Source organism: Plecotus auritus, assembly GCF_963455305.1.
Source record: "Plecotus auritus genome assembly, chromosome: 1".
Taxonomy (NCBI): Eukaryota; Metazoa; Chordata; class Mammalia; order Chiroptera; family Vespertilionidae; genus Plecotus; species Plecotus auritus.
The window spans coordinates 239,094,092-239,121,491 of record NC_137770.1 but is presented as its reverse complement, the minus strand read 5'-3'; the positions used below and the strand labels follow the sequence as shown (position 1 = coordinate 239,121,491).

Genomic DNA, 27,400 nt, shown 5'->3' with positions numbered 1-27,400 from the left:
TATAAGATAAATCTTTAACAATCTATTTTCTGAATCCTTTAGATGCCGTCAACCAGGATCATACACAGGTTTCAGTCTTTATGGTGTGAAAAGATCTAACGGTCTCATGCATTTTATTTATGTTGACTTCTACATTTTGACTCATCTAAATAAACACTGCAAGACCCATTTACCAGAGTACATATACTTCCTTGTTCAGATAGATCTAAAGCTAATCTATGTAGGAAAACAATGATACTAAAAAACTCTAACTTCAGGTTATATTAGGCTGAGACTTTCCATAGTAAGGTTCTTTACAGGTAGAAGTGATCCTGGAAAGTTGGCAATGGATGGGAAAGTGCATTAAGTGCTGTACCAGGAAACATACAGACTGAAATACTTTAATCCACTAGCAGTTAGTATAGAAAACATAAATGCTCTCTTAATAATCCTTTCTCTTTGGTCTTTTGGAATGTATTTTATTTCCTCTTGACTAAAGTCTGGGTGACAAGATGCAGTAAATATATTCCTTATAGAACAGGTGCCTGTTTAATGCCATATGCAGACCTATCCACATAAAAGCCGTGAGATAAATCATATTCCCACCATTTTCTTTTGTCAAGTTATTCAATTTTAACTACCTTCCTAAAAATGAATGTCAGAGAAGAATATGCGTAGGAAGGTACTATTGGGAATAGCTAACATCCCCTTTTCCACAATGGCTGCTGTGAAGGCTGGGTAAGAAAAGAGAGTAGCCTACCCTGTCCTCCCCATTAATCATTAGATACCTAGAGTTAGAGTCTATTCAGTTAGGCAGAGTAAATTGGGGGGAGAACTGAATGTGGAGAATAGTCAATTTTTTGCAACACTGTTCCTTTTGACGAATTCTCTATTGAAGTTCTTGTTTTATCCACAGGGTCTGTCAAAGTGAGTGCTCACAATGCATGTTTTCTGTAGTTGATTGATGGGCCTCTTGGATAGATATTCAGCTTGTCAGGACAGGGCAGTTTGGATGAGAAGGCTTTCCTTTCTCAGCTCTGGGCTGTGTAACTTGTACTACTTTCTCAATCAGAAACATAGGAGATACCAGAGCAAATGGTGAATCTTTACAGTGATTCAGTTAGGAGTTTGTTAACTGCCTTTTGGAAGTCAGTGTAAGAGTAAGTGGTGTTGATGGGTTCAGTGCGGGTTGTTTCCTTAACTGTTTTAGTTAACCAGCCACAGCAACAACCAGAAACACATGAATTAGGGATCTGTTTTAGGAATTCAGGGATGGGAGTGGCTCTACTCAAGGTTCGGCTTAACTGTTTGGTGGCAAATTGCAGTGCTCCATTTAGAGTGGCGTGATCTCTGGAAAGCCGGCTGGGACTTGTCAGCGGCTTTTGAAAAGGTGGGACTCCACAAGAAGCCAGAGGTGGCCACTCAGGAATTGGTTCCAGTTTGGGTACACAATGGGAGCAATGGGAGAGTCTTAGACCTATCTCTCGAAGTATATGGACCGGTGTGCTTGGATCTAAGAGTTTAGCATGATATAACCAGGAATTAGGATTTAAAGGTCTCCAAGTGGTCGAATATTTTAAAAGGCACTTAACCTGCCAGGCAAGACTCTCCAGAGCTGTCAGGTTGGGCACCACAGGGTCCTCTTCTTCAGAGGAATCCCACTCTTCCCCAGAACTCTCATTTAGGTAGTTAGCGTTTTCTTCTTCCTCACTTTCTGATTCTGATAAGGGACCAGGAGAGGGGTTTCTGGGACCCATAAGAATAGAAAAGATGGAACCAGAAAAGGTAACAATTGAAGCCAGCAAAACACTAACACTGGCAAATAGAACAAAAGATGGAAAATCCTTTCAACAAGATTAACTTCGCTGTTTCTGAGTCCATTACACACACAGTATGCCTTTGGCTTGCACCACTATGCAGTTCTTCGAGATTATGTTGTATAGTCTTCACTTACAAAGAAGACATCTCGGTTCTCAGGACCAGTTCAGTGTGTAAAAGTTAGTCACTTACCAGCGGTACAGATCAGAGTCTCTCCTCTAAATCCTGGCTACCCAAGAAGAGAAGGGGTCTTCATACAGGCAAGCTGATTATCTTAGCGTGGTCTCAACTGGCCGTGATACTGTGAAGAGGCACTTGTGTCCTCTGTTTTGTTGTCAGGAATATTACATCTACTTGGTAAGGAGAAGAAGCTCAGTGGTTGGCTTCATAGTCTGCTGGTGCAGCGAATTTTGTGCAGGGGATGGTGGGATGAGTTGTCAAGGACATCTGGTGTGCACGGATCCGACGTTTTCCATAAGTGGTGCAAATGCCCTTGGAAACTGGTGACTTAGCCGTTGGACTATCTCAGGAAAGGTAGCCTTAACCTGTAAAGGAGAAGACTAGACACATGATATTAAAGCCTGAAAGCACTAGGTAACATCACTGTCTATCTATGAATATCCAAGAACATGGATGTCGAACAAGAAACCTTCTTGACTTTCCCATCTCTAGTTCATAGGCTTAGGCAGGTTTTCCTGTGGGGAGTGGCTCCTAAAATCCTAAAACTGGGAAGGAGAGCCTGGGCCCATTTCAATCCTTTGTTGGTACATATCTGGGCCAGTTTGTTTTTACATTGGCAGTTCTAGCCCAGAAAATTACTTCCACAAAGCAGATCCCTTATGTCCCAACTCCAAGTAGAGAGCTATAAAAACTATGTTATTTATATCTTTTTACCTTTAGATATGCTTGGTGGGATTAGTTTTAAGAGACCTGTGTCCTGCTTGTAGAGCTGCTAGTTATTAGGACTTTCGGTGGGACCCAGAGGTGGTGGTCATATGACTCCACTCTACAGGTATGAGAAGATGGCAGGTATAAATCTTAATACAATAGGAATTACACCGAATGTAAACAGGTTAAACTCACAATTAAAAGGCAGATACTCAGACTGAATTAAAAAAACAAAAGAAAAGAGAGAAACCAAGATGGCGGCATAGGTAAACACCTAAACTGCTGCCTCGCACAACAATATCAAAACTACAACAAAAAGACAAAACAGACACCATCCAGAACCACACGAAAGCTGGCTGAGTGGAAATTCTACAACTAGAAGAAAAGAGGAAAGCACATTGAGACTCAGACGAGCTGCAAAATGCTGAGGTACGGAGACTCGCACGTGGAGAGGATGGGCAGGTGTGTACGCGGCTGGCTTTCTAAAGCGGGAGGGAGAAGGAAGCTCCTGACTGCCCTGAACTCCAGTCCCAGGCGAGATGCTGGGAAACCAGACTCATTTGGGGAGAATCTGGACTGTCAGGAAAAGAGAAAGCACACTAAGACTCGGGAGCTGCAAAAGGCAGAGGTCCGGAGGCACATGCGCTGAGAGGACTGACTGCTGAATGCACGGGAGGCCGAGTGTGTGGCTGGCTTTCTAAAGTGGAAGGGAGATGGGAGCTCCTGATTGCGCTGAACTCCAGTTCCAGGCAAGTTTCTGGGAACCCCGACTCATTCGGGGAGAAACTGGACTGTCTGGCTGCGGGCGAAACTCAAGGGTGGCTTTCTCTGAGAGGTGCTTGCAGCAATTACCGAGGGACACTGAGACCCAGGGGCCTCATAGGGCAGGGCTGACGGGAAACCAAGGCTATCTGCTCTGCCCTGAAACTCCACCCCATCCAAGCGGAGCACAGAGGCTTTTGCAATTTTGTAAGTCTTGTCTCATAAGAGTGTCTCCAGCACAGAAGTTCTCCCAGCATAGACACAGCTGATCCTCACAGCCAATTGGCCTGGAGGTCAATTCCTCCCAGTGATACCAACAACAATCAAGACTTAACTACAACAAGGCTGAGCACACAGTCCACAAAGGGGTGCACCAAGAGTGTCCACCTCAGGTAACTGGGGAGGCTGAGCCACTGTGCCCTAGAAGACACCTACCACACAAAGCTACTCTACCAACTCAGGGAAGCAGCGAAAATGCGGAGACAAAGAAACAGATCACAAATGAAAGAAATGGAGGAAAGCAAACGACTGGATATAGAATTCAAAACCACAGTTATAAGGTTTTTCAAGAATTTCCTACAAAAGGCCGATAAATTCCATATCCTTAAGGATATGAAAAAGGACCAACTAGAAATTAAACATACACTGACTGAAATAAAAAATATTATACAGAGACCTAACGGCAGACCAGAGGACTGCAAGAATCAAGTCAAAGAGTTGAAATATAAAGATGCAAAAAACACTCAGCTGGAAAAGCAAAAAGAAAAAAGAATCCAAAAATTTGAAGATAGTGTAAGGAGCCTCTGGGACAACCTCAAGAGTACCAACATCCGAATTATGGGGGTGCCAGAAGAAGAGAGAGAGCAAAATATTGAAGACCTATTAGAAGAAATAATGACAGAAAACTTGCCCCACCTGGTGAAAGAAATAGACTTACAAGTCCAGGAAGCACAGAGAACCCCATACAAGAGGAATCCAAACAGAACCACACCAAGACACACCATAATTAAAATGCCAAGGGCAAAAGACAAAGGGAGAATACTAAAAGCAGCAAGAGAAAAACAGTTAATTACCTACAAGGGAGCACCCATATGATTGTCAGCTGATTTCTCAACAGAAACTATGCAGGCCAGATGGGAGTGGCAAGAAATATTCAAAGTGATGAATAGCAAGAACCTACAACCAAGATTACTCTGCCCAGCAAAGCTATCATTCAGAATTGAAGGTCAGATAAAGAGCTTCACAGATAAAGAAAAGCTAAAGGAGTTCATCACCGCCAAACCAGGATTACATGAAATGCTGAAGGGTATTCTTCTTCTTTTTTTTTAATATATTTTATTGATTTTCACAGAGAGGAAGGGAGAGGGATAGAGAGCCAGAAACATCGATCAGCTGCCTCCTGCACACCTCCTACTGGGGATGTGTCCGCAACCAAGGTACATGCCCTTGACCGGAATCGAACCTGGGACCTTTCAGTCCGCAGGCCGACGCTCTATCCACTGAGCCAAACCGGTTTCGGCAAGGGTATTCTTTAAGAAGAGGAAGAAGAAGAAAAAGGTAAAGATAAAAATTATGAACAACAAATACATGTCTATCAACAAGTGAATCTAAAAATCAAGTGAATAAAAAATCTGATGAACAGAATAACCTGGTGAATATAGTAGAATCAGGGGCATAGAAAGGGAGTGGACTGACAATTCTCGGGGGGAAAGGGGTGTGGGAGGTGCGGGAAGAGACTGGACAAAAAGCATACACCTATGGATGAGGACAGTGGGGGGAAGGTAAGGGCAGAGGGTAGGGTGGGAAAGGGTGGACGGGAGCTATGGGGGGGAAAAAAGAGGAACAATTGCAATCATCTGAACAATAAAGATTTATTAAATTTAAAAAAACCACACAAGATCCTACCTAATAAAAGTGCAATATGAAAATTAACCATATCTCCTCTACACCACAAGCCACGCCCACCAGCCAATCAGGAGCGAGTATGCAAATTAACCCAACCAAGATGGCTGTGGCCACGAGAGAGTAGGAGGGAGGCCTGGGTTTCCCCGGCGATGGAGGAAGCTAAGTTTTCCACACACCCTGGCCGGCCCACTCCAGGCTACAAAGTTTCAATTATAGAAGGTAAATAAATCCCAACAAAAATGGCGGCAGCCACGGAGCTGGAGAGAGCAGGAGGCTAGGGTTGCCCCCGGTGATGGAGGAAGCCAATCTTCTGAAGCCCTGGCCTGCCTTGCCCTCCACTACAAAGTTTCAATTATAGAAGATAAATAAATCCCAACAGAAATGGCTGCTGCCATGGAGCGAGCAGAAGGATTGGCTCCGCTCCAGGTTACAAAGTTTCAATTGTAGAAGATAAATAAATCCCAGATACCAGGGCCTCCGGTTGGGTCACCGGGGGGCGTGGCCTGCCTGCAAACCACCAGAGGCCCCTCGCCAAGGCCGCCCCACGCCCCAAGGGAACCCCCACCCTGATCTGGGACACCCTTCAGGCAAACCAGCTGGACCCCACCCATGCACCCAGCCTCTATGCTATCTAATGAAAGAGTAATATGCAGATTGACCATCACTCTAACACACAAGATGGCTGCCCGCATGTGGTCAAAGATCCCGTCCCCATGTGGACACAAGATGGCCACCACAAGATGTCCAGCAGGGGAGGGCAGTTGGGAGGGACCAGGTTTGCAAGGGAGGGCAGTTGGGAGGGACCAGGCCTGCAGGGGAGGGCAGTTAGGGGTGACCAGGCCGGCAGAGGAGGGAAGTTGGGGGCGACTGGGCCTGGAGGGAAGGGCAGTTGGGGGGGTACCCAGGCCTGCAGGAGAGAGCAGTTGGGGGGGACCAGGTCTGCAGGGGAGGGCAGTTAGGGGTGACCAGGCCTGCAGGGGAGGGCAGTTAGGGGTGACCAGGCCTGCAGAGGAGGGCAGTTAGGGGCAAGCAGGCTGTCAGGGGAGCAGTTGGGCATCAATCAGGCTGTCAGGGGAGTGGTTAGGGGGTGATCAGGCTGGCAGGCAGAGGCTGTCAGGGGCAATCAGGAAGGCAGGCAGGCAAGCAGTTGGGAGCCAGCAGTCCTGGATTGTGAGAGGGATGTCCAACTGCCACCAGGATCAGGCCTAAACGGGCAGTCGGACATCCCTCAAGGGGTCCCAGATTGGAGAGGGTGCAGGCTGGGCTGAGGGACACCCTCCCCACCCCCCATGCACGAAATTCATGCACCAGGCCTCTAGTTCAATAATAAGTCGTTAACAAAAGACATTTTATTATTTTTATTTTTTTAAAAAAAATATATTTTATTGATTTTTTACAGAGAGGAAGGAAGAGGGATAGAGAGTTAGAAACATCGATGAGAGAGAAACATCGATCAGCTGCCTCTTGCACACCTCCCACTGGGGATGTGCCCGCAACCAAGTTACGTGCCCTTGAACGGAATCGAACCTGGGACCTTTCAGTCCGCAGGCTGACGCTCTATCCACTGAGTCAAACCGGTTTTGGCAACAAAAGACATTTTAAAGCAAACAACAACAAAGAACAACATAGAAAGGTAAAAAAAAAAATGAAAAAAGATAGCAAGTTTAACATACAACAACAAAAAAAGATTTTAAGCCTAAAATTATAAGGGGAGATGGAAGTGACCCTGAATGAAACGATGTTATTTGAGTATTTGCTGTTCTTATCATATATTCACCTGAAAACACATGCTCAAATTTTCTCAAGTAACTACTGATAGAACTGAAGGGGGAAATATAAGCAGGGATACAAAAAGCATGAAAAACCATTAAAATATTAATATACTTTGAGTATTACATAAGTAAACAGACCAATACCAACCAATAGATATTTGAGTATGCTCACACACAAATAGATCATGCATAAGGTTAAAAAGTATAACTAGGGCCATTTCATTCAGACTAAATCTCTGACCACAATGCAATAAAAGTAGATATTAAGTGTTGCTTAAAAGTAATCCCCTGGGAAGGGCAGGTTCAGGGTAGAGGTCAATGGGAAAAAACCACCACAAAAGGGACATCTGTAATACTTTCAGTAATAAAGATAAATTAAAAAGAAAAAATAATCCTATGCTGAGACATAAATGATTCAGGGATTAAAATGGAAAGTATAAAGATTATTAAAAATATTAACACCGAGTAATAATATTAGACTAACTGCAAGGCATAATTTATGGGACATGGCCAAACCAGTATGTAAAAGAAATGCATAGCTTTGAATACACTGATGAGAAAACAAGGAAATTTAAATATCCACAAGTTTAAAAAATAAAATAAATAAATACCCACAAGTTAAGAATTCAATTCAAGATAATGCAAAAGAGCAATAGCAAAATAAGGCAGCAAAGAAATAATAAAGGCAGGAATGAAATTAGTATATAAAATAGTAATAAAGAAGACTGATAAAACTAAAATATTTTCTGAAAATATGAAATAAAAACGAAACTGGTGAGACTTATCAAAAAGGTTTAAAAATAATAAAGCCAAAAAAAAACAAAACAGGAAAAAAATGCTAAAGTAGGAAATTCTAGATGAAATGGCTAAATTCTAGAAGAATATAAAATATTGAAATTCATACAGGGAAGAAACAGATAACTTCAAAAGAATAAATTAGTAAGATTTAAAAAAAGGTAAACACTACCTATTAAAAATATCAAGAACCTATGGTTTTATAACTGAGTCCCACTAATTCCTATGAGATTCATATCTATTTTACATAAGTTGTTCCATAAAAAAGAAAAATGTGTAATAAACTGACTAACTCCTTTTATGAGGATAATAAAATATTAATTCCAAATCTAGATATAAACCAAATAAGAAAAGTATAGGCTCATTTCACTTGCAAAAATTCCAAATATTACCCAACAAGACTAAAAGTGTATTAAAGAAAAGAAAAACATATTTTAATCAGATAGCTTATCCCAGGGAAAAGAATATACCAGCTTGGAAAAATTTCTAAAATAAGTCAATAAAGCAAACAAACAAACAAACGATAAATTTATCAACTGTGGATATTTAACCTTTGTTAGTCCCTGATCAACACCTATTTATGCTTCAAAAACCAAAGTAAAACATTCTTACCAAACTAGCAAAAGAAAGTTACTTTCTCAACTTGGTAAAGGTTATTTACCAAAATCTTTCAGCAAAGATTATCCTAAATGAAAAATTTTAGATATATTCCCTTAAAAAAATGAAATTAGATAAGGATGATGGATAATGACAAAGAACCAAAAGTTCTAAACAATGTTATAATAAATTTAAAAAAAGACTAACATGTAAACAATTAAAGCTAATAAAGAGCTCAACAAAGTTTCTGGATCTGAGATTTTCAGGTATTGAGTAGTCATTAGTTTATTTATATAGCACTTATTATTTGCTAGGTACTATTCTAGAAACTGCTTAAATGTTAACTCGTTTTAAAATCTCCTACAAACCCTATAAGATAGGTACTTTTATTGTCCCCATTTACACAAGGCTTAAGCTACATGGCCAAGGTCACACATCTACTGATAGTCAGAATTTGAACCCAGGGCACTCTTAACTTCTATACCAGTAATACTAACTAGAAAATGCATTACACAAATACCCTTCACAAGGTAAATTACAAGGTCAAAAAAAATGATGAATTCGATCACATCAAAATTATTTCTTGACTTAACTAAAGACATTGAGAACAAAGTTTACAAATCAACAATAAGAAGTAGCAACCTCAGTAAAGAAATGGGCAAAGGACAAAAATATCCAATTTACAAAAGGGAAAAGCCACAAGCTATTAGCCACATGAGCAAAGGGATACCACATTATTCCATTAGTTTGGCAAAAAATTAGAAAGCTGGACAATGTCAGTGTTAGTGAGGAGATTAAAGGAAGCCCTTTAGAAACCAACAATTATAAACTGGGAGAACCTTTCTCAAGAGCAATTGGCAGCAGTACTTAGCCAAACTATTTGCACACCTCATGATCTAGCAATTCTACTCTTGGGTAAATAACGCAAAGAAATTCTCTTAGGACCAACATGCATTCTGATGCTTCATCTTTGATGGTAAAAAAATAGAAGTGTTCTAGGTTTCCATCACTGAAGGAGTGGCTAGGTAAAATGTGGTGAAAGCACATTAGAAGTATACATTGCAAATGGCTGGACTAAAAACATAGCTCTAAATGGAAAAAAGCAAAATCCAAAATAGCAAATCCCATTTATGCCATTCTGTAGGAGTGATTTCAAAAATGAGTCAGCAAGCATCTCTAGTTTCAAATACACACTGAGTTGTAGTAATAAGGTCATATAGTATGGCTTCATGTCAGTGTTAGTCCTCTAAAAAATATTTCTCTGTCTTCTATACATTCTATTTATCTCATTGAGAACCCATCAGTGTCTGGTACATATTAGGGACTTAGCTAGCTTTTTGAAAAAATTAATGAGGGAAAGATGAAGGCCTGCTGTAACTATACAAATATGTTCTATTTTTATTTGAAGGAGCCAAAAATTCCCAAATTATACTTAACTGACTTGGTAATATGTTGGACAAAGACACATTAAACAGTTTTTTAAAGCAAGATCAATAAAGATGCTACTAAAGCAATATAAAGGGAACTGCTTATAACTTCATCTTTAAGAGAAACAAAGCAAATAGTTTTAAGTTTATAATATTATTACCTAGTTCAATCTGAAAAAGAAAATTCAAAACATACCATAAGTCTTTATTTTACTGAGACAGGAGAAGCTGTTGGCTTTTAATTCTTCTGTCCTCTTACATTTTTATTATTTTTCTTTCAACCAAATTCCATCTGCAAGATCAAGTACATTTCAGTTATTGTATTACTCAAAACATGCTGTAAAAGGCTCACTCAAGTAGAAATAAGACAAAGCCTTTTTGCAGGCATATGTAAATTCTAGAATGAACCCATTACTGTTTTTTTCTTTATATCCCATGTGCAGTTTTCCCATATCAAAACTGAATTACCACACCTATTCTATATATGCTCATGTATAATTTACCTTTAAAGAATGCGTTTTCTGTAATTTCAGAACTAAACATCCTTACCATACAAATTCTTTAGTTTTGTTATTTCTTCAACTAAGTTTCCCAAGGATAGGAAAAGATTTATTCCCAAAGTTGCTATTATTTGTTCTTTTCCCCCATAACACTAAAAGTAAAATTCAAGAAATAGGCTAAGCTTCAAGACAGTGAAACTATGGTGTTTAAATTGTAGTGTAGCATCTGTTTTTTTTTTGTTTACCAGCTTTAATTCAAGTATAATTGACAAATTAGATATTTTAACATGTATGATGTGTTATTTTGATAAATGTATTCACTACAATTACCACAAATTAATTATCATCACTTCAGTTACCATTTTTTTGTGGGTGGTGAAAACACTTGAGATCTACCCTTCTCAAGTTTCAAGTATATATACTATTTATTAACTATAGTTACCATGCTGTACATTAAATCTCCAGAACTTACTTATCACTGAAAGTCTGTACCCTTTGACCAGGATCTCTACATTCCCTCCACCTTCCATTCTACTGTTAGAGTTTGACTTTTTTAGATTCCACATGTAGTGGGATCATGCAGTATTTGTCTTTCTGTGTCTGCATTATTTCACTTAGCAGAATGTACTCCCGATTGACCCATGTTGTTGCAAATTGCAGGATTTCCTTCTTTTTAAAAGACGGCATATCCCATTGTGTGTATCTCACATCTTTATCCATTCATCCATTGATGGATACTTAGGCTGTTCCCACATATTAGCTACTGTGAATAATCCTGCAATAAATGTGGGAGTGCAAATATATCTTTGAGATAGTGACTTTATTTCCTTTGACCATATACCCAGAAGTGAGATTGCTGGATCACACAGTTCTATTTTTAATTTTTTTGAGGGACTTTCATACCGTTTTCTATAACGGCTGTACCAATTTACATTCCCACCAACAGGTATAAGGTTTCCTTTTTCCCACATCTTTGCCAATATAGTTTTCTTTTGACTTTTTGAAAATAGCCATCCTAACAGGTACCAGGTGTTATCCTATTGTAGTTTTGATTTGCATTTCCCTGATAGTGATGTTGAACACCTTTTAAATACCTGTTGGCCATTAATACGTCTTCTTTGGAAAAATGTCTATTTAGATCTTTTGCTCCCGTTTTAATTTTTTTTTTTTATTGAGTTGTATGAGTTCTTTATATATTTTGGATATTAACCCACTTTGAAATAAATGGTTTGCAAATATTTTGTCCCACTGCAAAGGTTACCTTTTCATTTTGCAGTGTATTATCTTTTAAAAACTTTTCCAGATTATAATGTTCAAAAAGTACTGAAAATGTTATTAATCCTAAAAAAAAAAAAAAAAAAGAATTAAAATATAGTTAGGCTGACCTCTGGTGGCCAGATGCCTCACCCTTTGGTAACTGACAAAATTGTATGAAGTTGCCCTGGCTAGTCTGGCTCTGTGGATAAGTGTACACCTGAGGATTGAATGGTCCCTCAGACTGATGGTCCCAGGTTCAATTCCGGTCAAGGACAAGTACCTTGGTTGCAGGCTTGATCCCAGCTCTGGTTGGGAGACAAACAATTGATGTGTCTCTCTCACACTGATGTTTCTGTCTAGCTCCTCCCTTCCACTCTCTTTAAAAATCAATGGAAAAATATCCTCGGGTGAGGCTTAACAACAAATACAGTCATTTCTCATTTGTGGCAAGATAACCAACTAAAATACAGTAAAAGAAATAATATTGTTAGAAACTTAAAACAAAGCTACGAAGGTAGCAGGCACCCAAAGCATGAAGAGAGCTGAGCAAGTAAAGGCCATAAAAGAAGAAAATGCCTCCAAATATTAGTTTGTTCTAGTTAGTTAACCAGTTGACTGACTTTACATGAAAAACAAATGGTATATATAGAGGTTCTCAAAGTAAGAATAGTTCTGTACTATCCGATACTGTATTCACTCGCTTTAGGTGTCTATTGAGCATCTGAAATGTGGTTAGTGTAAAATAATGCCCAATTGTAATGACTTAGCAGAAAAAAATATAAATTATCTCATTAATTATTTATGTTAACATGTTCAAATGTTGTGGGTATATTTGGTTAAAAAGTGAATGCCCTTTCTAGGCTTCTGTCACCACAGCTTTCTGGGCAGTCTACATTTAAGCTATAGTGAGTTTATAAATGTTATCAGTATCTTCCATGCATTCTTAGGCCTCCACACGTTTCCTCTAACTTATTAAGTAAAAATGTTTTTTCAGAAATTACACATCTTGATCATTTTGAAATCATGGGCAACCCAAACGCTTTCACATTAATTACTTTGAATACCTAAAATGTTTAAGGAATTAGGAATATGAAGAGAGAATGGATGAATAAATTATGGCATATTTACATAACTATAGCAATACTATAGCAACCCGTGCCTCAGTTTCCTCATCTTAAAAGAAGATAAAAGTTACTTCACAGGGGTTGTTTGTAAAGATTAAATGAAGTAAAGTGCTCACACCAGTGTCTGGCACCTAAGTGTCCACAGATATAAGTTATTATTATGAAACTATCAATATGAGTAAACCTCAAAAAACAGTACTGATTAAAAAAGGGAAATTGTATATTTGAATATTCATATTAGAACATGGGAACAATCGAGTATACTTACTCAGAGATGTATTTATAAATTATTAATCTATAAAAATTAACCGTGAATTCAGAAAATCCTGGCTCTAACAGTAAAGTGCTCACACCAGTGTCTGGCACATAAAGGTCCACAGAATATCAACATGAATAAACCTCAAAAACAATACTGATTGAAAAAAGGAAATTAAAAACTTGACTTTTCATATTAGAACACAAAACAATAGGGTATATTTATTCAGAGATTTATTATCTATTATTAATACATAAAAATTAAGTGAATTCAGAAAACCCGTTACTGCTAGGGAGGGAAGGTGATTCAATAGGAAAAAAGATATACGGGCAGCTCTGTAATCTACTTCTTTATATATATATATTTTTCATTGATTTCAGAGAGGGAGGGAGGGGAGAGGGGGAGAGAGGGGGGAACATCAATGACGAGAGAGAATCACTGACTGGCTGTTTCCTTCACGCCCCCTACTGTGGATGGAGCCTGCAACCCGGGCATGTGCCCTCACCCAAATCGAACCCTGACCTCCTGGTTCATAGGTCGAGGCCGGGCTGTAATCTATTTCTTTAGATGGCTGTGAGTACTGAGATGCTCACTCTGGTCTGATATAATTAATTCCATTAAAAAAAAGTTTAAAGGCTTAGTTCCCCTTGAAGGCGGCATTCCAAATTCCTTTATCTTAACTACCCTGTAAACTTTGGTCCCATCCTGTTCTCCGTTTAGTACACGGTCGTTACGCACCTTTGTTAGCTAGGCCTCGAAAGCTGGCACATCTAGAGTAGGCTGTATCTAAATGGAATAGTGACTCTCTGCGCGGAGGCGCCCCGCCTGCTTCCCTCCTTTGCCGACCTTCCGCCAGCCGAGGGCCCTAGGCTGAAAAAGACAGCGGCCCGCCTCCATCTGGAGACCTCGGGACGGTGCCCTCGGCCGACCCGGAACGTCTCCCTTCGCGGCAGAAGCCAGGCCGCGGCCCTGCCCTCAGCACCCGCTATCTTTCCCTTCTCGACGGAGCTCCAAACGAACCCCTCCTCCCAGGCTCCCCTGCTCCCCTTCCGCTGGATTCCCCTCAGCAGATTCCCCGTTCTCACCCAAGGAGAATTTTTTTTTTTCGCCTCACGCCCTGCCGCACAATCAGGCGAAGCCCAGCGCCGCCACTCCACTCGCCCTCTCCATCGGGCACTACTTCCGGGCGAGCCTTCGCCCCTCCTCTTCTTAGAAACGCCACTTCCTACCCGAAAACGGCTGGATAAACCCTAGCGCACGCGCCCAAACCGCAACGTTGGAGGTGGGCGGTCTTCCCGTTCCCGTTCCCGCCTCCTGCCTCCCGCCTCCCGTCGCCCGTCTCGGCAGTCTCGCGATATTTGCCTCTCCCGCGGGAGTTATTTAAACGCTCGGGCGGTAATCACGCCCTGCGAGCTCCGAGGCCCGCAGAAGGGAGTCTGAGAGGGCTCTGGGGTTTTGGCTTGTTCGGCGGGTCGAGCTGCAGCCGAGCGGTGACAGGACTTGTCCTCGCGGAGTCGCGCCACCATGGGGGCCGAGAAGAGGCTGCTGTCCATTAAGGAGGCCTTCCAGCTGGCGCAGCAGCCGCACCAGAACCAGGCGAAGCTGGTGGTGGCGCTGAGCCGCACCTACCGCACGGTAAGCGCGCCCGACCCCGAGGCCCCCCTGGCGCTCGCTGCCCATAGCCCTCCCGTAAGCCTCCGGACTCGGCGCTCTTCCAACCTCCTTAAACCTCCCGACCTGCGGGAGATCGCCCCCCGCCCCCTCGCCTCACCCTCACCCCTCTCTCCCCAGCGGCCTCCGGTGCGGACCGTTATCCTTTGTAGGCGCTGAACTTGGGAGAGAAACGTTTACCGGCACCGAGGCGACCTGGCACCAGTGTTGGGTGGATCCCGAGCTGTGGTTCACACTGCCGACCACCAGTCCACCCGTTCTCACCTCTCCCCATGGTTAAATGGAATCAAATCACCAAATAGCACGTTAATTATCAGGACCTGGCTCTTCCTATAAATGTAAATACTGTTTGTTTTGAATGGAGCCGTGAGAAGACGAGGACAATGAATTTCGGAGAAATAAAGTATTCTGGGGTCCGAGAAAAATTGTAAGTCAGTATAATACGAGTTGAAGATAGGAGACAGATGTGAAAGTTTTAGCAAAAGGAAGTTTCTGGGCAACAGAAAGGCTAAATATGATGAAGTATTAAAGCCACTGGTGATCTTGAGTTCATGAAGCATACTTTTACTAAACTGGTACCCAGGCATATTGAGAATGAAAGGATGTTGGGGGGGAAAAAAAGGAATCCTTTCATTGTCAAAATTCATGGTTGTTTTTTTCCCCAGGAGAAGTTAATATCTCAGGAGAGAAATTCATGCACATTTATTTCCCTTTTGATGGTTTGGATAATTCAGAGTTTTCTAAATGACTTCAGTTTGAGTTATGGCTGATGCATTCAGCATTCTCAGAGTAATGTTGGTAAAATAAGGATTTTATCAGTGCAGTTTGTGAAGGTTTCGTTTGTGTTTCAGATGGAGGATAAAACAATTTTTCACGAGGAGTTCGTTCATTACCTTAAATATGCTATGGTGGTCTATAAACGTGAACCAGTCGTGGAGAGGGTAATAGAATTTGCAGCGAAGTTTGTTACTTCATTTCACCAATCAGATGTGGAAGACAATGAAGAGGAAGACGGTGGACTTTTAAATTATTTGTGTACTTTTCTGTTAAAGGTATGATGAAAACTAGAACTTGGGGGAAGTAATTGCAGAACATTTTACTATATTAAAAGGGCCGGGGGAGTTTGTATATTTTAGAGATTGAAATACCTGGTAAATGACAAAATGTCTGAATGAATCTGCTTTTTTAAAAAAAATATATTTTATTGGTTTTTTACAGAGAGGAAGGGAGAGGGATAGAGAGCTAGAAACATCGATGAGAGAGAAACATCGATCAGCTGCCTCCTGCACACCTCCCACTGGGGATGTGCCCGCAACCAAGGCACATGCCCTTGACCGGAATCGAACCCGGGACCCCTCAGTCCGCAGGCCGACACTCTATCCACTGAGCTAAACCGGTTAGGGCTGAATCTGCTTTTTATAGGAAACATTAAAACTGTCATTAAGATAAAAAGGTGAACCTTCTTAAAATTTTTCTTTTCTTTTATTGGGGTGATCCTGGTTAACAAAACTATACAGGTTTCAGGTGCACAGTTGTGCAACACAAAATCTGTACACTGCATTATGTGTTCACCACCCCAAATCATGTCTCCATCCATCATCATCCCCCTCATGCCCTATAAAAAGTGGACTTTTAAAATAACACCAGCATTAAATTTTTAATGACCTCTCTAAACCAGTTCTTCCATATATTTAAATGAGTTCTCTACTTTAGAAATAAAGAGTTCCTACAAAGAGGAATATGCTCTTGTAATTTAACAAATACTTCAGACTGTTTTTTTTTGAGAATTTATGTGATATATTTTTAGTATGCATGTATCCTTTGCAGGCGGTGAACTTGGGAGAGAAATGTTTATGGGCACCCACCGAGGCGACCTGGCATCAGTGTTGGGTGGGGAGGGGGTGGGCGGCCATCTCCTGCAGGTCGGGAGGTTTAAGGAGGTTGGGTTGGCAGTGTGCCGGATCAAGGGAACATAGTTTTTCTGTAAGTATTGAATTACTGTTGTAATTTCTTGAATTCTAAACATACAGAATTGAATGATATGTGATTATTTAGTAATGGAATGTGACTACCTTTTGGTTTGTATCCATTTCAGTCTCATGAAGCAAACAGCAATGCTGTTAGATTTAGAGTATGCCAGCTCATAAACAAACTCTTGGGAAATATGCCAGAAAATGCCCAGATTGATGATGATTTGTTTGATAAGATTAATGAAGTCATGCTTATTAGATTGAAAGATAAAATTCCAAATGTGAGGATACAAGCAGTTCTGGCTCTTTCAAGACTTCAGGATCCCAAAGATGATGAATGCCCAGTGGCTAATGGTATGTGTTGCTACCTAAATCCTTTTTCAGTTTTGTTGACTTTGTTAAATTATCAGTAGATGAATTTTTTATTATGAACTATATATATGTGGAAGTATATACATATATATATATTTATATAAATGATTTAAAAAAAAAACTTGCCCTTGCCGGTTTGGCTCAGTGGATAGAGCATGGGCCTGCGGACTGAAGGGTCCCGGGTTCGATTCTGACCAAGGCACATGCCTGGGTTGCGGGCTTGATCTCCAGTAGGGGGTGTGCAGGAGGCAGCCAATCAATGATTCTCATCATTAATGTTTTATCTTTCTATCCCTCTCCCTCTCTAAAATCAATAAAAATATATTTTAAAAAAAACAAACCCTGCTGAAACCGGTTTGGCTCAGTGGATAGAGCGTCGGCCTGCGGACTGAAGGGTCCCAGGTTCGATTCCGGTCAAGGGCATGTACCTTGGTTGCGGGCACATCCCCAGTGGGAGGTGTGCGGGAGGCAGCTGATCGATGTTTCTCTCATCGATGTTTCTAGCTCTCTATCCCTCTCCCTTCCTCTCTGTAAAAAATCAATAAAATATATTTAAAAACAAAAAACAAACAAACCCAAGGAGATACCACCCAACTTAAAAAAATAGAGCATTATCAATAACTTTGGAACCTAACTTACATCACACCCCACTTACATCACTCTCTCAGAGATAATGATTATCCTGAATTTTGTGTTAATTTTCCTGTCTTTTTGTTTAAACAATTAACTACATGTGCATATCTAAATAGTGTTAAGCTTCGCCTATCATTTTGTATGCTATATGTGTCATAACTATATTTTTATGTGCTCTCAACATTATTTTTAATTGTAACATTCATTCATTTTGAGCTGTGTATTTACTGTTTTATAGAATTCTGTGATATGAACATAACACAATTTATTATTTCTAATACTGATGGACCTTCTAGTTTTTGGTTATTTTGCTTTAAAAAAACTGTTTCTATGAACTTACACGTGGTTTTTAGTAGACAGATTAGAGTTTTTCTAGGGTATATATGTGCATTCAGCTTTACTAGATAAGATACAAGTGTTCTGTAAAATAGTTTACCAATTAATAGTCCTAATAAAAGTCTTCATTGGTCTATATTCTCTCCAGTGTTTAGTATTGTCAGATTTAAAATTTTTTATTTATCTGGGTATATGATATACTAGTATGTCATTGTTATGCATCTTTTTGGAAATTAACAACCAATATTCTATTATATAATTCCTGATAATGTGTTCTGCCTATTTTTCTGTTGGTTTGTTTTATTGATTTATTGGAATTCTTTATACTGTGAATTGTAGTTCTCTTCCTACTTTAGATGGCTTATTGTTTCACTCTTTTGGGGATGTCTTTTGTTGGAGAGAATTCCTAATGTCAAAATTATCTCTCTTTTAATGTTTGGCACTTTTTATCTTTAAGAAATCTTTCTCTACTTTTGGGCTCATAAAGATAGCCTAGGTATATTTTGGGCACTCTTCTGTTCATTTTTCTCTTTGACCCTGTTACTAGCTTTATAATCAATTTTGATAACCAGTGGTAGTTGATATTTTTTGGTGTTAAATGGTACACATAATAATAGTGTGTAACACATCCTATCTAATAAAAGAGTAATATGCAAATTGACTGTCACTCCAACACACAAGATGGCCGCCACAAGATGTTCAGCAAGGGAGGGCAGTTGGGAGGGACCAGGCCTGCAAGGGAGGGCATTTGGGGGCGATCAAGCCTGCAGGGGAGGGCAGTTAGGGGTGACCAGGCTGGCAGAGGAGGGAAGTTGGGGGCGACCGGGCCTGGAGGGAAGGGCAGTTGGGGGGGACCCAGGCCTGCAGGGGCAATCAGGCTGGCAGAGGAGCAGTTAGGCATCAGGCTGGCAGGGGAGTGGTTAGGGGGTGATCAGGCTGGCAGGCAGAAGCAGTTAGGGGCAGTCAGGAAGGCAGGCAGGCGAGCAGTTGGGAGCTAGCAGTCCTGGATTGTGAGAGGGATGTCCGACTGCCCGTTTAGGCCTGATGCTACCGGGATCGGGCCTAAACGGGCAGTTGGACATCCCTCAAGGGGTCCCAGATTGGAGAGGGTACAGGCTGGGCTGAGGGACACCCCCCCCCCCCATGCACGAATTTCGTGTACCAGGTCTCTAGTGTTTAATAAACATGTACTTGATTATGAACCTGGGGAAAATTTGAGATGTAGAGGTAAATACATATTTAAACTCAGGAATGGATTTTGTTTAGGTGAGTAAAACCAGAAGTTATTTTTTTTAGAACTCATTAAAAATCAAAATAGTAATGGCTCTTCATAAAGCCATATCAGTTTAAAAGTAAACTGCCTGCTATACTAGACATTCTTCTAAATCTTGAAGAGTAGCAGCTTCATAATCCTGATGGTGGATTTTCCATGATCTTTAAGGCTATTTGTTTTTGGTTTAGCTTTCATGCTCAATCCATTGAATAATTTCCTATTCTGTCCTTATTAAGGGAAGTTGACAGAAGAAACTCTTCAGCTAGAATAAATATGTCAGACTAAAAAGTGATATTTTTATCATTTTAAAGATACTATTAAATATCAAAATGTGTGATCTTATGACTATGGTTAAAGAAATATTTATTTAATGTACTAAAATATATTGTTCTATTTTTAGCATATGTTACTTTGATTGAAAATGATTCAAATCCAGAAGTTAGGAGGGCAGTGCTATCATGCATTATACCATCAGCAAAGACTTTGTCAAAAATTGTAGGACGCACCAAGGATGTGAAAGAGGCTGTCAGAAAGCTGGCTTATCAGGTAAATAAGTTCAATATCTTGTGTAGGCATATTCTTAAAAGACAAAAAGCCGTATTTTTAAAATACTTTGAAAAATATTTGGCAAATAATGATTTCTTTAATTGAGATCTTTATGTTCGGAGAGCATAGGTAATTTAAGTAGAACCTTATTGCATTAACTGTGTTACCAGATATTAATTTGTTTTGGAGATTTTGGATCATTTTCTTAGATGAAGGCGTTATTGCTAGTTATGAAATGTAAACTATGTTGAGTTTAATGACCATTTTAATATTATCTCTTTAAGGTTTTAGGTGAAAAGGTTCATATGAGAGCCATGTCCATTGCTCAGAGAGTAATGCTCCTTCAACAAGGTCTTAATGACAGAGCAGGTAAGATAGACATCTTCATATACAAAACTTTTGTAGATTTCGAGTTCAGACTTAAAAAATTTAGGAAACAGGTGTCCTAAATTAAGTCAAATAAGCCTGTTATTCCACAGCCTGTAAAAATGCATCTTGGTGTATTGTATAGAAAACATTTCCTAAAGTTAGAGATCTTGATACTTAGAAGGAACAGAGTTCGTTTCAATTTTCCTGTGTTTTACAGATGGGGAGGCTATAGAGCTAATTTACATCAGAAATAGGGCATGATCTCTTTTTCAACTCTCCTTTACTAAAATGCTATCTTGCCCTGGCCTGGTGGCTCAGTTGGTTGGAGTGTCCTCCCATACACAAAAAGGGTTGTCATTGGATTCCCAGTCAGGGCACATATCTAGGTTGTGAGTTCTCCAGGGAGTGGGGGGTTGGGGTGGGGAAGCAACTGATTGATGTCTCTCTGTCTGTCTGTCTCCCTCCCTCCTTCCCTCCCTTCCTCTAAAAATCTAATGAAATCATATCCTGGGGTGAGGATAAAGTAAAAATGCTATTTATCCCCTTTGTGTGTATCTTGATATGAATGTTTTCTGTGCTTTAGAAACAACAGTCAGGAATGGTCATCCTATATAATAAAAGCCTAATATGCTAAGTGTCCGACTGTTCGACTGTTCCATTCAACCAGTCGCTGTGATGCGCACTGACCACCAGGGGGCAGATGCTCCGACCAGTAGGTTAGCTTGCTGCTGGGTCCGGCTGATTGGGACTGGGCTAGATGGGCTGGACACGCCCTGGAGCCCTTCCGGGGTCCCTCTCCGGCCCCAATTGTCTCCGATCAGGATTGGGCGAGACGGGCCGGACACACCCTGGAGTCCCCTTGCAGTTCTCCCCAGCCAGCCAGCCCAGATCGGGACTGGGCAAGACAGGCCGAACATGCCCTGGAGCCCTTCCGCAGTCCCTTCCTGGCCCCAATCGTGCACCTCTGGGGTCCCTTGGCCTGGCCTGCACCCTCTTGCGATCCGGGACCCCTTGGGGGATGTCGGAGAGCTGCTTTTGGCCTGATCCCTGCAGGCCAGGCCGAGAGACCCCACTGGTACACGAATCCATGTAGTGGGCCTCTAGTACTAGTATAATTTTCTAGTTTTTTTTGTTTTTTTTTCTCTTCCTCTTAAAACTAGAGAATCTGTTTATAGGAATGATGAGGAATAATCTAGTTTAAATTTCTAATCTGTATGAGAAGGCTGAGGTAGCTTAATTTTGCTCTAGCAAGAAAACCTGAGTTTGAAAACATTTATGTCACAGGACTAATGATTAGGATGACTTTAAAAATTAATAGGTTTGTTCAGTGATATATGCTTGTATGATTCACTACTGCAAATAGCAGCATGTGTAATAGATAAGTCAGTCAACAAGTGAAATAATAGGTAGTATTATGTAGTCTAGACTAAGACCTGAAGTTCACTGAACCCAGGGAAGAAAGAATACAAGATTGTGATAGTGGTTGTGTATTTGATTCTAACCTTTTTCATTTTATTCAGAAATGAGCATCATAGTGATTTTCGCAATATCATTGTACTTGTGTTTTTGTCATTGGCATGCTTTATTCTGCCTCTTAGTTTCTTTCTATTTTTATTGTAAATGTCAACTTTATGTTAACACTGATCTGGTAAATTAATTAAAACAGACAAAATACAGGAAATGGAAGCTAGAGGGAGCCTCTGTTCACCTATGTTTCAAATGACTTAACAGAGGCTGTGAAACAAGCAACAAAAAAGCATCTTCTCCAAGGCTGGCTGCGTTTCAGTGAAGGAAATATATTAGAGTTGCTTCATCGGTTGGATGTGGAAAATTCTTCTGAAGTGGCAGTCTCTGTTCTCAATGCCTTATTTTCGGTGACTCCTCTTAATGAACTGGCAGAAATCTGTAAAAATAACGATGACAGGTATATAAAGTATTCATTGTTTGAAATGTGAGACTGGTGAACTTCTATAATAAAAATTAGTCCGCTCCACCCCATTACTTCAAATTGCATCAATACTTTTTATCCCTCTTATTATTTTTTTTTAATTCTGGTGGACATCCCCACCCACCCCTTTTTCCTTCCTTGGGAAGAACTCACTACTTTTTCATAGACTACTTTAGCTGCATTAAAAAAAATATTTTCCCCTTTATTGATTAAGGTATTACATATGTGTCCTTATCCCCCCATTGCTCCCCACCCCCCCACTCATGCCCTCTACCCCCTGGTGTCTGTGTCCATTGGATAGGCTCATATGCATTTTAGCTGCATTTTTTATTGTTTTATTTTGTTACTTGATTTTTACATTAACCTACCATGGAAAGTTGAACAACATGCATCCTATAGTTTGCTCATTTGATTTTTATTTATTTATTTTTGTCTAAATATTTTCATTCTTTTTTTGTGATAACTTAATGATTTTGCAGTTTAAAAGGATGGTGGTTTTAAATCAAGTTTTCTTATTTTTATATTTAGTTCAAAATTTTAACTGAGAATTAAGATCATGCTTCCTTTTATTTTCTCCCTTTTAAATGAAGGAAATTGATTCCAATGGAAACATTAACTCCTGAAAATGCTTTGTATTGGCGTGTCCTTTGTGAATATTTGAAGTCAAAAGGAGATGAAGGTGAAGAATTTTTAGAGCAGATTTTGCCAGAGCCTGTGATATTTGCAGAGTATTTACTGAGGTAAAATTTTTTCCTTTGGTTTGGAATGTACTTGTGTTGCCATACATGTTAGCCTTTCAGCTCCCTCCCTCAAAGACAGGCTTGATTGGGAATAAGTTGAAAACCATTTTTTTGGACAGACAGAGATAAAAAGGTATGCACATTGAGTCTTTCTGAAGAAAGAGTAAAGTCAATATGTTTAGGGATATTTCCTGAAAACTTAAGATGTGATTATGTACATTTCTCCATGAAATTGATGATGATATGTTATTCTGAAATTGGTTAGAAACCTTTTCTAAGTGCCATATAGCAAATATGTGAGAATCTGTGGGCAATTCACTGTGGCAGTGCAGAAGCAGGCAAAGACAAGACGTAATGAATAAGTGTGACTTTTTCGATAACACTTTCATTGATTTTATGGATGCTGAAATTTGAATTTCATGTGATTTTCACGTGTATATTTTCACGTATATATTTTAAACTACTATTTAAAAATGTAAAAATCTTAGCTTGCAAGCTATAGAAAAACAGCCAGTAGGCTGATCTGGTGCATGGGCCATAGTTTTCCAACTGACAGGGTAGACATTTGTGGCCAGAACTTAAAACTGTTACTGTTTGGCTTTTTATTTTCAGGTTTTTTTCTTAAATTATTGGAATTACTCTAACTTTTACTTATTTTGCTTTAAAATTATACAAATAAAATATGAATTCATTCTTGTCAAAATTCCAATATATTGAATAACAATGTGGAATTTCCTCTCTTATCTGCTAATTCCTCAATCAGTGATTTCCTTGGGTTAACAACTAAACAATTTGGGGTGTATACTTTCAAAGCGTTCTCTGCATTTACATACATGTATACTAAATGCAGAAATGCTTTTTTAAAATATAGTGCACTATACATAATTGTTTGGTTTTTTTAACTACTGGTGTCTGAGATCATTATATGTTGGTGCATATAAATATATCACAGTCTTAACAGTTTATCATTCAATAGTGTGGTAGTATTGTTTGAATTTACTCCTCTGTTGATGGACATTTTAGGTGTTTACGATTTTCACTGATGTTATAAGTGTGTTAAACTTCCTTGTACATTTTTATGTATATTTGAGATTTTGTGGGGTTGATTCCAGAGTGGAATTGCTGGGCCAAAGATTATATATATTTTCATAGATATTGATGTGTAGATGTTTAACTTTATGTTTTTGATGCATTTATAAAAGCTTCTATATAATAGGGATTATAGGCCTGAATTTTCTTTGCATAAAACATACTATGCTGCTTTTGCTTATAAAGGTCTCACATATAAATTAGGGAACAAAGCTCTAAATGGATTTGAATTTCACATGGAAAATATTAAATACAGGATAAGTATCTTAAATGTGAGCCAATATGAAAACTGAACAGTTTGAACTCATAATAACATCGTGAAAAACGTGTAAATTTACTAAGTGTTTTAATGGTAATTTCAGGCTTTAACATTTAGTTAGAATATCCTATCTAATAAAGAGGGAATATGCTAATTGACCGCCATGCCCTCACAAGATGCAGCACCCACAGCCAATAAAGAGGGAATATGCTAATTGACTACCACACCCTCACAAAGATGGCAGCGCCCAGTCCCCTCATCCCCGCCTCATCCAGCCTCAGTCCTCCAGTACCTACCCTCAGCCCTGCAGGGGAAGGCAGTTGGGAGCAATCGGACCAGCAGGGGAGGGCAGTTGGGGACGTTCATGCTGGCAGGGGAGCAGTTAGGTGTTAATCAGGCCGGCAGGGGAGCGGTTAGGGTACTATAAGGCTGGCAGGCAGAGTGGTTAGGGGCAATCAGGCAGGCAGGTGAGTGGTTAGGAGCCAGCAGACCCAGATTGTGAGAGGGATGTCCCAGATTGGAGAGGGTGCAGGCTGTGCTGAGGGACATCCACCTCCTCCCCCCCATGCACGAATTTCATGCACCGGGCCTCTAGTCTAATACTAATAATAGAGGAATTTGCAAATTGGCCGGGACACTGTCATGTAATGACCACTCAGGATGGGGGTGGGGCTGCGGCGGAGAGCTCTCAGCGCGCCTGTGCCAGGGGTCCATAGGACATGGAGAGGAAGGGAGAGCAGATAGGCAGTTAGGGCGATCAGGCCAGGAGGGGAGAGCAGATAGACATTTAGGGTGATCAGGCAAGGAGGGGAGAGCAGATGGGCAGTTAGAGGGATCAGGCCAGGAGGGGAGAGCAGATGGGCAGTTAGGGGGATCAGGCCAGGAGGGGAGAGCAGATAGACATTTAGGGTGATCAGGCAAGGAGGGGAGAGCAGATGGGCAGTTAGGGGGATCAGGCCAGGAGGGGAGCGCAGATAAGCAGTTAGGGGGATCAGGACAGGAGAGGAGAGCAGATAGGCAGTTAGGGGCATCAGGCAGGCAGGCAGGCAGGTGAGCGGTTAGGAGCCAGTGATTCCGGGATCCCAGATTGGAGAGGATGCAGGCTGGGCAGAGGGACCCCCCCCCCAGCTCTGCCCCTTGTGCATTAATTTCGTTCATAGTGCCTCTAGTTCATTATAATGCTGTTTGGGTCATGTTGAAATGTTTCCAAAAGAAATGGGTTTGATGTAATGCTTAGTAATATGTATTAATATAGAAGTAATAAATGCTTATAGAAGATAGAGAAAATATTAAAAATATGAGGAAATGTTAAATATTTAAATAACATAGAGGGGAAACCTCTCATCAAAGACTGCTTCACAAATTAATTGATTCTTAGTTAATATTGACATGTATAGAACGTGGTTACTTATGGTTATATTTCCTTTGTCATTTAATCTGTGAGTTTTGTAATAACTTCAGTCAACTTGTGTGTTTTTTCACCTACAGAGAAGAAAACTTTAAAAGTTGTATTTTAATTATTATTGAAAGAATACTTAAGAAATAGAATGCTTTTCTTTTTGGAACAAAATTACTAGGTAGGATTAGTATACTCAAGTAAAGAAACAAAATTAAATGGAAAATTGTTTCATGATACTTTCAGGAATATATTTTCAGGCATTTTGTAGCAAGAAGAGTTAATTACTCAAGGGTAGTTGATGGTGCTACTCAATAGCACCTACACTAAAATAAGAACAATACAGAGATTAGTAGAGCCCCTAAGCAAAGATAATACAAATTAATGAAGCTATCTATATTTTTCTGATTTTTAAAAGGTCATTGTATTCATGGATTACTTGTGTAATTACTATTATTATTACTACTATTCTTTTAAACAAAATAGTGGTTAATTAGAGATGATGATGGAAGACTAGCTCTTTATGAAATTGGATTTTGGAAAATGGATTCAGAACTTTAAAATTGAGAATACTAGTGACATATACCTGAAACAAATATAAAATACTGAATTATCAAGTGTAATAGAAAAGTAAAAAGATTAAAAATACGAGAATACTATTGACATTGAAATAGTTATCAGTTTGAGAGAACTAAATATGTACCTCTTGAAAATTTCCCATAGTAAATTTGAATCTTCAATGAAAATGTTTTTCAAATTTTTTTGATTCAAGTCAGTAAATTTCTGTGCAAAAAAGTTCAGGATGATAGCATAGAATTTACTCTGTAAACCAAATTATTACCACATGGTATAACATCTATATATTTGGATTACTGTGAACTGAAAAAAGACACTTTTGTCACCTAATGGGGAGCTGTTTAATGTTTCTTAACACATCCTACATTTATTAATTTTCTTGTTTTAGTTATATTCAGAGCATTCCAGTTGTTGATGATGAACGCAGAAATGATTTTTCTTACATTGGACATTTGATGACAAAAGAGTTCATAGGTCAGCAATTGATTCTAATTATCAAGTCTTTGGATACTAATGAAGAAGGAGGAAGGTATGTCTAAATGTTAACCCTAGTTCTAATTTGTTCTAATTCTAGATTGAAATATAGTCTTGTTTATATAGAGTGGGCAATTAAATATACAGAGTGGGCAAAAGTAGGTTTACAGTTGTTCCTATGGAAAATAATAGAATAGTTAGTAAAAACACAAGAATAAACTGTTTCATGTACTCACAATTGTACACCTACTTTTATCTACCCCTGTATTTAACCTAGTTCTCTAACATGTTATAAAAAGTATTCTCTCTCTTCATATATATGTAATATTTAAAAGGAAACATACCCTTCCCTCCCTCTCTCACCCCCTCCCCCAGAGTGCGTGTGCATATAAAATATATGAGCTCTTTTTTTTATGAGGATTCTTTATTTTTATTTATTTTTTGTTTACTTTTAAATTTTATGAGGTCTTTAATTCAATTTCTTTAGAATAAATCAATGAAATCGCAGGTTTATGCATAAAAATATATTTGTCTTCATGACAGGGCTAGTAATTCTATCTAAAAGGTTTTATTCACTTATGGTATTTTGTCATTTCATTATGTTGATTTATAAAAGATTATAAGGCCATTTATAATTTTTTTTTGCAGAACATAAATTTTTGACCTAA

At 39.6% G+C, this 27,400-nt stretch overlaps 3 protein-coding genes across 3 annotated transcripts in view; 1 reads left to right on the top strand and 2 right to left on the bottom strand.

The window, feature by feature from the left end:
- The window catches only part of LCORL (ligand dependent nuclear receptor corepressor like), a gene marked incomplete at its 3' end in the record, with an annotated part of 420,506 nt that overhangs the window by 253,178 nt on the left and 139,928 nt on the right, over positions 1 to 27,400 (bottom strand). The window lies entirely within an intron of this gene.
- DCAF16 (DDB1 and CUL4 associated factor 16) lies at positions 946 to 1,872 on the bottom strand. The gene has a single exon (XM_080642773.1). The coding sequence runs from the start codon at positions 1,734 to 1,736 to the stop codon at positions 1,086 to 1,088; it is 651 nt and encodes a 216-aa protein (XP_080498899.1). The 5' UTR covers positions 1,737 to 1,872; the 3' UTR covers positions 946 to 1,085.
- Positions 14,463 to 27,400, top strand: part of NCAPG (non-SMC condensin I complex subunit G) — a 28,682-nt gene continuing 15,744 nt past the window's right edge. The window contains exons 1-8 of the mRNA XM_080660316.1: positions 14,463 to 14,715; positions 15,603 to 15,803; positions 16,847 to 17,075; positions 19,736 to 19,881; positions 20,166 to 20,250; positions 21,982 to 22,174; positions 22,789 to 22,938; positions 26,647 to 26,787. Coding sequence (XP_080516442.1) covers positions 14,605 to 14,715; positions 15,603 to 15,803; positions 16,847 to 17,075; positions 19,736 to 19,881; positions 20,166 to 20,250; positions 21,982 to 22,174; positions 22,789 to 22,938; positions 26,647 to 26,787 — 1,256 coding nt within the window. The 5' untranslated portion in view covers positions 14,463 to 14,604. The remainder of the gene's footprint in view (positions 14,716 to 15,602; positions 15,804 to 16,846; positions 17,076 to 19,735; positions 19,882 to 20,165; positions 20,251 to 21,981; positions 22,175 to 22,788; positions 22,939 to 26,646; positions 26,788 to 27,400) is intronic.